The sequence below is a fragment of the Coffea eugenioides genome, chromosome 10, assembly GCF_003713205.1.
Source record: "Coffea eugenioides isolate CCC68of chromosome 10, Ceug_1.0, whole genome shotgun sequence".
In the NCBI taxonomy this organism is placed as follows: domain Eukaryota; kingdom Viridiplantae; phylum Streptophyta; class Magnoliopsida; order Gentianales; family Rubiaceae; genus Coffea; species Coffea eugenioides.
The window spans coordinates 19277643-19289086 of NC_040044.1; the positions used below are offsets into that span (position 1 = coordinate 19277643).

The window sequence follows — 11444 nt, forward strand, 5'->3', positions numbered from 1 at the left end:
ACTAAGATATGGCCATGATTTGGCTAACAAAACAAAATTTAAATATGTACTGTCTAAATAACTTCACATAACTCTAGTACAATTGACATAGATGGGCTATAAGGAGCAATAACCAAATATTGTAATTCTGTTTTAAAATGTACAAATTAATTTTTGATGAATTACTATATTTTTGGAAGATGACAACAAAGATATGTTCATTCATAGATCTATTTCCTCTCTTATTTTTTTGCTATTTTCTTAGAACTTTTTGCTTGTGATTTCAAATACATATCACTAGATTGTTGGGGAGATGAAATTTTTAAAGATAAAGAAAATTTTGGGAAAAAAAGAAATTAGCAATGGAAAAAAATACGGCAAAGAAAAAAAAGATAACAAAACCTAGGTTTCACTGGTTTTATTGGTTTCCAATCAAACTTGGTTTTTGACCAGATTTGACTGAGTTTTTGACAAGCTATTTAGGGACTAGGACTAGATATTTGGTTGGTTCTTGATTCAATCGGTCAAACTGACCGATCCACTCCAAGTTTAAAAATATAGCATAGAGTAGATTGATAAGCATATTAGTGTTACTCTGAGAATGTGGTCAACCTACAAGCATAGAAATAGCATACATGAAGATTATAACAAAACTAAGAAGCAAATCAACGAGTTGCATGTGGAGTGTGAAAAGGAAAATTTTCTAACTGTTGTGTTTTAAGCCATACATTTAATGAGTAGAATTTGTAAATTCTCATTAGACTAGGTTTTGAATGTTTATTCTTCCCAAGAACACTACAATTAGCCCACAATGGTAGGATAAGTACTAACGCATTGCAACTCACTAAGATTATGAGCTAACTTGCAAATGGTGAGATGAACGCAGCTTGAAGTTAGATTCATCTGACAAACAACTTGTCAATTGTCCCCCCTCCCCCTACCCACCAAAAAAAAATACACACCTTGTGAGAATTGAACTTAGGTACTCTATTATCAAGATTTGAACTGAAAGTTGTTTCACTCCTAATCCAAGGCTACAATTGCTTGAATGACCTTTTCTAACCATTTGAACTTTGAGTATTGCTACAAAAAGCCAATATATATATATATTATAATGTGCTTATATGACATTTCTAGTGGTGGAAGAATTATGTCTATTTTTAGTGCAGATCTGGGAGATACATCATTTTTTATTATATATTTTAAATCTTGCATGTAGCATTCTCCTTCATTTATTTCTCCTAATCTTATCCATTAGCCAAAAGTCACTAATTATGAATCACGGTAATGTAGATATTGGATATACTAAAAGTATTCAAAGAGTTGTCACACCTTTGGGGTTTGATATCAAGCAAAAACATATTGGACATAATCAAAGTTCAAGAATCCTCACATCTTTGGATCCAATATCAAGCAAAAACTTGAATAAGGAGAATGATCTTTGCTAAGTATATTCGTGATGTCAAAATTTCCGTGACTTTGTAGATTGTTGGAAAATACAATCCGATAATGGTTTCATACTAATTAATTAAATAAGTAAATAAGATGTTTAGTATTTAAACTCAATGTTATGGAATTTGCATAATAATTTCACATGGTATTAGAGCAGAAAATCGAACACAAATATATAAAACTTTTGGATAATCAATCCCACAGTATAGGTCATTCCATGTTAGAAAAATTAAACATACTATAGTCATATTAAACAGACAATAAATCTGCAAATCTTACATGCCAATGTTGCCTTGAAATTCTCATACAAATTTTATTTTATCAGCTATGATGATTTTAGACTTGATCCATGACATACTTAACACAAGTTGTAGAAGTCCTCAATTAAACTTCCTAAGGAAGTGTAAGAAGAACCACCCTCTACCCCAAAAAAAAAAACCGCCCTTCACTAAGGGTATTCTTGCGTTCTCCATCAAGTCTTTCACCTTTCTCCTTATTTCACTGTCTGGCTGCATCAATTTTCGAATTCCATCCTCTATTTCATTAGATTTCACAATAACATCATTTTCATTCATAATATCATTCTTGTAATCCATTTTAATCTCTGCAGCTATGCCTAAATCCTTAACTATCAAAAAGGCATTCATCTGCTGCTCAGCATACATTGGCCACACTGCTACTGGCACTTCAAATGATACACTTTCCAGCACTAAGTTCCAACTGCAATGTGTCACAAATCCTTGCACAACAGGATGGGCTAAAACTGGTGCTTGTGGTGCCTATCTGATCACTTTGTCAATCCTGAAAGTGCGGTCCAAGAACCTTATGATAGGTCTTCTTTAGGATTTTCATACTCACATACTCTAGACATGTTTGGTGGAGCACCTCGTAAGGACCACAAGAACTGGCATCCACTATGCTCAATTGCATGTGCAATTTCATTTAGTTGGTCACCATAGAAAGACCCAAAGCTACCAAAGCAAAGGAACATCACAAACGAATTAGGCTGGTCATCTAGCCATGTCAAAATGCTATCAATTTCATGCTAGTTACTTTTAACACCACTAAAGTTTAACAATGGCCCTATTGGATGGATTGGTGGCATCTTCTTTATGCTCTCGAGGGTCTTTATTGAATAGGATTCTAAGTAGAGAAATGTGTTAATCATGATTCCCTTGGTCTCACCAATAATTTTTCTGGTGAGTTTGAGGCTCATCCCTTCCTTGTCAAAGATTTAGGGAATTGTTTACCTGGAACAGGTTGATGTAAATTGATACAGACACCTTGTGATGACCCTACCTCCCCCTAGGGCGTACCCCAGAGTTTAGCGGACCGCCTGCTCAGCTCTCGCCAGGACTCACTCACTTATCTCGAATAAAATAATTCACGACCTCGAATGTAAATGGAACAACAGTTTTCAAGTTTGGAACATACAAATACATTCATTTCTGTGTCAAACTTCCATACAATCCCAAATACATCAAAAGATTGGAGTTCTAAATACATTCAACCCTAATCGAGCGACTAGTGCGAGTACAATTACAAAATTTCCAAAAACTAGACTACGCTAGCTTGTACCAGTCTCACGCCTCGCTCGTACCCCCTGTAAGGAAAACAAAACTAATAGAGTGAGCTAAAGTTCAGTGAGATTCCAAATAGTAAATTGACCATTAATTAAAAGTGAAAGTATCAAAGTGGCAAAGTAGCGAGTATAACAAGTCAAGAAAATGAACAATAACACTTCGGATGGCCAAATATTACGTATTCACATTTCAAGTAAAAGGATACAGTTGTTTTTGCAAACTAGCTCCACCATAGCTTTATCAAGTAGTAGTTGACACTCCGTCAACTTTCAAGTAAGGTAACCAGTCCAGTAGTACACCACTTAACTCCAATCTCCGTCCACTAACCAAACCCGTTATCGGGCTCGAACTCCAAGATAAACACTGGTGGTAACACTTGAGTATATTGATTAGTCGAGGAGATAACATTCCACTCGACAAAACTAAAGACCCAGGGTTCGTTATCTAATCGACCAACCCTTGCCGGCTCGACTCGATTAACTAACCACAGAGTTTCTGGAATTCCAGACAAGATGTGAATCATATACATGTATATCAAGTCAATGGCAACCAATGAACAAGAATATATCACATTAGGGCAAGTGCGATAAAGTACACCTTTGCCCGACCATACCAATCAAATATCATTCGATCATATTGGTCAAGTATTGAAAACAAGTGCCAAGTTCAATCAGGTAATTGGAAGCACTCACCAATGATTTAGGGCTTCTTAGGATCATGTTCAGGTATTACTCCTTGTTTGGAGTCCAAATCTGCGATAAAACATCGTTTAAGAGCTTGAAATCAATTAGGGTACGAAACTTAAACGTTTCGTTTAATGAAAATCAAATAACTGAAACTCATTTGGGTAATATTCATATTACTTATCACACCCTAGAAAACTCATGCTCGCTCTTTTAGTTTTGGTAAGGAAGCGGTTAAAACGTTTAAGATCGAAAAATGGGCTAAAGGACGAGGAAAACATATTCCGAGTGGTCGTTACTTTCACTTTTCCAAGGGTACGAGTTTTGGTCAAATTTCAGTTTATATACCGCTACGAAAGAAGACTCGAATACCTTAGCCAATCCAATTTCAATTCGACCTCAAATCTTCGCTCAAGTCGTGAATACACATACCCAACCCTCAAGTGAAAATTTGGGCGGCATGCCCTTTGTATTTCGCTATTTTCCAGCCATTTATGGCTTCATTATTTTCCTCAACTCAACCCAATTCCATACATAAATAAGCTTAACACAATACCTCTTCAACTCAGCTCAATGTCATCCAAATATAAGTCAAGTCGAGCAATGCAACCATCCAAATCAAAGCTAGAAGCTAGAAACTAGTTTTAAAGACAAATAGCTAAGCAACAGGTTTGACATCTCTCGGCATTTTAGTCACAACTGAAGTTACGATTATCGGATATGGGCAAATTTTATGGCGTTTTGAAGCTAAGACAGATACCTACATTTCCTATAAGACATTGACACCGAATTCTTTCATTTTCAAGGTCAAAATGTGAAATCTCAGAGAAAACAGAAAGCTGTCTGTTAATAGGCATTTGGACAGTCAGGGGTATTTTAGTCATTTCACATGCTACAGCGATCTGATTGAGCTGAAATTTTACAAATAACTATTTAACTCAATTCCATACAACTTGCATGTTTTGAGGAAGACCTGATTCGGCCTTTATCATGGACGAATATACAGGTCATTTTGGTTCCAAAAACAGGGCAGAATCACTATGATTGCTGAAATTGAATTTTTACTCTAGAAATTCATATCCAAACACTTCACCATATTCATTTCCTACCTCAATACCATAAATTACTAGGTAAACAATGATAATCAAGGCTGAAAATTGCAAACCCTAACTAAACATTCCACTATATCTGTGAGACCCCGAAATTTTACGTGTCTTTATAACCCTTATGTGAACTCGCTTACCTTTGATTTTTGATTCCTTTAATGGTAGAATTTGAGCCAAGAGACTGAATTTTGTTAAAAAAAGTTTCATATTTTCAAGTTGTTAGAAAATCTTGAAATTTTCGCAGGAGGCTCTGCGCAGCTTTGGGAAATTGGCTATAACTTCATACAGGAAAGTCGGAATTGAGTTCCGTTTGTTGTATTTAAAACTAGACTCATAGGACTTCCTACTGTATCAAATTCAGAGTTTGATTCAATCCCTAGAAATTCCAGAAAATTAGTAAAATTGGCTGAAAATTCTATCCTACACAAGTTACAATAGGAATGTTGTAGTAGCTTATGGCTCAATTTGGACCAACTTATGAACTAAATCTCTTTGAGATGTCTTCTAAAGATTATTAGTATTTGAAGTATAGTTTTTAATAGGCCAAGTTTTATAAATTTTTGATATTTATAACTCACGTTATGATTTTTCTAAAGGAATGGCATAGGTTAGGATTTTTTTGTGCATACTAGGGTTTTTGGTGTGTTTTGGTGCATTTTGGTAGTGTGATCACTTGGTGAAGTATGTGTACTAAATTTGATGGATAATTATGAATATTTGGTAAGAAAAGTGTGTGATTAGAAGTGTTAATAATAAGTGAGTGAACCATAAGTAAAAATACAAGTACGCGCGAGTTAGAGAAAAATGGCTCGAACCGACGTGCACCGTTTGCTACCGAATGAGTGCACCACTTGAACACTACTTTATTACCTTAATCTCCTTGCTATTAATTGATTAAAATCAGCCCCAAAATATCCTCAGGGCAGCCAAAATATTGGACCAAGAAAAAGAAAGAAAAGAAAGCAAAAATGAGAATTATTCTTGTGGTGACACTTGTCGGATGCATAGGAAAATTTTGACCAAGCATTTGTCTTTCCTTTTTATCTTCTCCTTGGCTCCATTTTCTTCCATTTTTCTTGAGCTTGGCCGAAATTTTAGGGGAGGAAGAAACAAGAGAGAAACGTTCAACTCCAACTTCAACTTGTGCTTGAATCTTGAGTTCCAATCAAAATTTGTGCAAACTACTCCATAAAACTTGCTCACTAAGGAGATTTAAAGGCTTTGGTGTAGTGATTTTGGAGATGAAAGCTCTAAGCTACCATCTTTCTTGAGGTTACAAGGTACTTTGGTAAGAAACTTCCCTCCACTTCATATATGTGTAAACTAGCAGCTTAAAGTTGTAGTTTGGTAGCTTTGTGAGAAAATTTCATGGGTTGAAGTAGTATTATGGTAAATTTCAGTTTTATGATGAATTCTCTGCTCTTATATGATACTTAGTGATTGTACATGGTTTGATAACTTAGCCATGTGTAATATTGAGGAATTATATGGTAGTTTGACTTACCTAAAGAAATTTCCAGCTTTAGCTTCAAATTCCCAGCATTGATAGTGATGAATCTGCCCTGTTACTGACCTGCATATTTGTCCATATTAGAGGCTGAATCGGGCTTAGTTTAACACATGAAAGTTGTAGAAAATGATATTATATAGCTTTCTGTAAAATTTCAGCTCAATCCGAGTACTGTAGCATGTGAAATAACAAAAATACCCTTGACTGTCAAATGTATAGTTTTGATCGGTATCAAATCAGCATTCAACCAAAACAAGAAAGTTTTATCCCTATGTTTCGGCTTTCCAACGCATTTGAAAATGCCTCAATCGGAATTGTGTAGCTTGAGTTATTGCCATTTGAATCCAGTGCTGACAACCAGACTGATCATGAACTTCTGGTTCTGTAATCTGCAAATTCGACCTAGATAAACTATGAACTAGGTTGAGTTGTCTTCATAAAAGTTGTAACCCTTTATCTTAGCTGTGAAATGGTATAAAGTTTACCCCAATACGATAACGTAGCTTTAGTTGTGACCAAAATGCTATAAGATGTCAAATTTGTTGTTTAGTTTTTGTCTTCAAAATTGATTTCCAATTATCTCATTCAACTTGTGTTGTAATTGAATGATGTTGGAGCCTATTGAAGGGCTATGTTGGTAACATTACTTGTGTGTGATTGTGGGGCTGAATTGAGAAAAATAATGAAGCCATAAATGGCTGGAAAATAGGTAAACACAAAGAGAGTGCTGCCCAAATTTTCACTCGAGAGTTAGGCATATGTACCTGTGACTTGAGCGACGATTTGAGGTCAAGATGGACTTGGATTGCCTATGATATTCGAGTTTTCTTTAGTCAGGGTATATAAGCTAAAATTTGCCGGAACTCGTACCCTTGAAAAGTGAAAGTAGTGACCCTTTCAAAATACGATTTTTCCGGTCTTTGATACCAAGTGTAACTTCTAAAGTCGAAACCACTTCTTGATCATAACTAAACGAACGAGCATGAATTTTTCGGAATTTGTTAAGTATCTTGAATACTACTTAAATGAGTTGCATTTACTTGATTTTCTTGAAGCGAAACTCCTATGTTTCGAACTCTAAAGAGTTTTACATTCGTAAATGATATTTTATCGCAGATTTGGACTCCAACCAAGGAGTTGGACCTGAACGTGACTTTTGAGAGGCACTAGACCTTTGGTGAGTGCTTTCAAATACCTGATTGAACTGAACACTTGTTTTCAATACTTCACCGATGTGATCGAATGATCTGTGATTGGTATGATGGGGCAAGGGTGTACTTTATCGCACTTGCCCTAATGTGATGTGTACTCGTTATTATTGCAAGTGACTTGATATACTTGTGCGTGATTTGTAAGTACTGAGCGGCAGTATGTACCACACTCGATCCGATTGAGAGGTACCTCTCATTCCGGTCTCCGTACTTTTATCTTGATTCAGTCGATTGGAGATGTTATCTCATCGAATTCTTGGGACCCCAAACCCCATTGGCTAGTTAATCGAGTCGAGCCAGCAAGGGTTTGGTCGATTAGATAATGAACCATAGGTATCTAGTGTTGTCGAGTGGAGTGTTATCTCCTCGACTAATGGGTATACTCGTGTATTACTACCAGTGTTTATCGTGGAGTTCGGGCCCGGTAAGGGATTTGGTTGGTGGACGGAGATTGGAGTTAAGTGGTGTACTATTGGACTAGTTACTTTACTTGAAAGTTGACGGAGTGTCAACTAATACTTGATCAAGCTCTGGTGAAGAAATGGGAATTTGGCTCCTGAGAACCATCTGTATCCTTATACATTGATTGTAATTCGAAGTGTTATTGTTCTTTTGGAAAAAAAAAAGAGTTTTCATTCGCTTATTTTGACATTTGCTATTTGAAGTGTTATTATTCACTTTCATGAACTTGTTATGCTCGCTATTTTGCTACGTGATATTTGTACTTTTCAATAATGGTCAACTTGCTATACGGAACCTCACTGGGTTTTTAGCTCATTCCACGCCATTTGTTTTCCTTACAGGGGTTACGAGCGAGGCGTGAGACTGGTACAGGCTAGCGTAGTCTAGTAGTTTTTGAATTTTGCGATTGTACTCGCGCTAGTGCTCGATTAGGATTGAATGTATCTGAAACTCACATCTTTTGATATATATGGGATTGTACGAATGTTTGAAATAGAAATGAATGTACATGTATGTTCCAAGTTTGGAAACTAGTATTTCTTTTACTCTTGAGGTTATAACCTATTATATTTGAAGTGAGTGAGTGAGTCCTGGTGAGAGTTGGACAGGCGGTCCGCTAAACCCTGGGGTACGCCCTAGTGGGAGGTGGGGTCATCACAATATCATCATAACTAGGAATTCAACCATCAAAATCCAATATTAAGAACTTCTATTCCCAAGTTTAGCAAAATTAACAAAAGTTAAGCAAGTTCAAGCATGATACCTTCCCAAAGCCCCTTGTAAGTGAGAAACAAACTACTTTCTCCCCAAACTTTCAGCACCCCAAGCTTCCAAGCACCAAAAGGAAAGGTTAATCGGTTTAGTTTCATCGATTCCGCTCAAACAAGCTTGATTCAAGGTGAAAGTTGCTAGTTTCTCTCTTGTTTGTTTTTCTCTCTTGAAGCTCAGCCGACAAGTCAGAAATGAAGAAGAAATGAAGCTAAAAGAAAGATAAGAAGATAGGAATTGGTTTGGTCAAAGTTGGATGGATTGCCGCCAAGTAAGATTAAAGTGTCGGCGCAAGATTAAAACTCAATTTTTTTTTCTTTTTCCCCTCTTTTCTTGGTCAAAATTTTTGTCAATTTAAGGCTAATGAAGGGCTGATATTTCTGAAATAATAGCAAGGAGATTAAGGTAATAAAGTGGTGTTCAAGTGGTGCACTCAATCGGTAGCAAACAGTGCACGTCGGTTCGAACCGTTTTTTCATTAATTCGCCCGTACTAGGGTTTTCATTTATGATTCACTAATTTATTATTATCACTTCTAATCATGTACTTTCTCTTATTTAAAACTCACTCTTAACCACCGACTTTGAATACACACGCCTCACCAACTAATCACTCTATCGAAATATGCAAAAACCATAATTTACGCCAACTACGAAACTAAAGGTAAAACTCTTGATTCGATGATTTATTGCAACTATTGAGAGAGTAAATGAGTACTAAAGCTATTATAAAGTAATTTATTCAAAATAAAAGAGAATTTTGAAGAAAATATGAAGAATTTTGTGAGTCCTCACACTCTCTCCCCCTTAAAAGAATTTCGACATCGAAATTCTAACCTTTATTCGCAAATAGTTCAGGGTACTTTTCTCGCATGTCCTTTTCCAACTCCCAAGTTGGTTCCTCCACCTCATGATGTCTCCATAGAACCTTAACCAGTGGAATTTGTTTAGTTCTCAAGTCCTTCACCTTCCGATCTAATACTCGAATGGGTCGTTCTTTGTTTGTTAAAGACTTGTCCAGTTCAATATCTTCCGATGACAAAACATGAGTCGGATCTGGGTGATATTTCTTAAGCAAAGAAACATGGAAAATATCATGGATCCGAAATAAACTAGCTGGCAATTCTAATCGATAAGCTACCTTTCCTATCCGCTAGAATATACTAAAAGATCCTATGTATCTTGGTTGCAACTTCTTCCCCTTTCTTGCTTTAATCTTTCCTTTCAATGGAGTAACCCTAAGAAACACCTCAAATTCCAAATCCTTCCTCTAATGATCGGCATAGCTCTTTTGTTGACTTTGGACTGTTTAAAGCCTCTGACGTATCATTTTTACCCTTTCGTAAGCCTCCTCAACCCATGGAATTATGGCCGGATCTGTGATCTTCCTCTCTCCTATTTCATCCTAATGGATTGGTGATCGATATCTTCGTTCATAAAGTGCTTCATATGGGGTTATTTGAATAAAAGAGTGATAACTGTTGTTATATGCGAATTCAACCAAGGCTAGATATTGGCTCCAACTCCCTCTAAAATCTACTATACAGGCTCTCAGCATATCCTCAAGAGTTTGAATGGTTCTCTCGAATTGTCCATCGGTTTGAGGATGATACGCTGTACTATAGTTCAATTTAGTTCCTAGAGCCACTTGTAGCTTCTGCCAGAATCGAGATATAAATCTAGGAACTCTATCGGATACTATACTTACTGGTACCCCGTGTAATCTCACGACTTTGTTCATATAGAGTTTGACAAGTTTCTCCAAGGAGTATTTCATATTAACTGGCAGGAAGTGTGTAGTCTTAGTTAATCGGTCCACTATCACCCAAATCGTATAATGACCTTTTTGAGTTCGTGGCAACCTTGATACAAAGTCCATCGTTATGTGCTTCCATTTCCATTCAGGCATCTCTAAAGGCTATAACAGACCTGACGATTTTTGATACTCAGCTTTCACTTGTTGACACGTAAGGCACCTTTGAACAAATTGGGCAATCTCCGCCTTCATATTATCCCACTAATGCAGACTTTTGAGATTCTGGTATATCTTGCCACTATCTGGATGCACCGTGTACCTAGAACGGTGAGATTCCTCTAAAATCTCCCTTTTCAGTTCTTCATCCTTGGGTACAACGACGTGGTTTCGAAACTTTAGAATTTCATCAGAACTTAGGTTAAAATCAGGCAAGTCTCCTTTCTTTACTCTTTCCACCCACTTTTGTACCGTTGGCTCTTTCATTTGGCCCTCTTTAATTCGGTCCAACATCGTCAACTTTACCTCAATATTCCCAAAAATCACTTTCTTTGGTTCAAGACGGGGCTTCCATTCGGAGACATCCTTTAACAAGCTCCACTCTCCCACCATTAAACTCTAACAAACTCCACTCTCCCACTTAGCACATCTGCTACAACATTGGCCTTTCCTGGATGATAATTAATGGTACAATCATAATCTTCTAAGAACTCCACCTACCGACGTTGTCTCAGATTTAGCTCCTTCTGAGAAAATAAGTACTTAAGGCTCTTATGGTCTATATATACTTCAAATGTCACCCCGTATAAATAATGCCGCCATTTCTTCAAAGCAAACACAATTGCTGCAAGCTCTAAATCATGGGTTGGATAGTTTTGTTCATGAGACTTCAACTTCCGAGAAGTGTAGGCAATCACATTCCTATTTTGCATTAAAAC

General features: G+C 36.7%; 1 protein-coding gene across 1 annotated transcript; it reads right to left on the bottom strand.

The window, feature by feature from the left end:
- Window positions 1-586: 586 nt before the first annotated feature.
- LOC113750545 (isoflavone 7-O-glucosyltransferase 1-like) lies at window positions 587-11118 on the bottom strand. The gene is made up of 3 exons (XM_027294507.1): window positions 10829-11118; window positions 1871-2151; window positions 587-591 (listed from the first exon to the last, which is right to left on the bottom strand). Exons 1-3 carry the CDS (start codon window positions 11116-11118, stop codon window positions 587-589), a joined length of 576 nt encoding a protein of 191 aa, XP_027150308.1.
- Window positions 11119-11444: the final 326 nt, after the last annotated feature.

Coding starts and splice junctions, on each gene's coding strand:
- LOC113750545 (XM_027294507.1), bottom strand. CDS start 11,118: ATGGTGGGAGAGTGGAGCTTGTTAAAGGATGTCTCCGAATGGAAGCCC. Junction 2,152..10,828: donor GAGGAATCTCACCGTTCTAG/GTACACGGTGCA, acceptor GACACATTGCAG/TTGGAACTTAGTGCTGGAAA.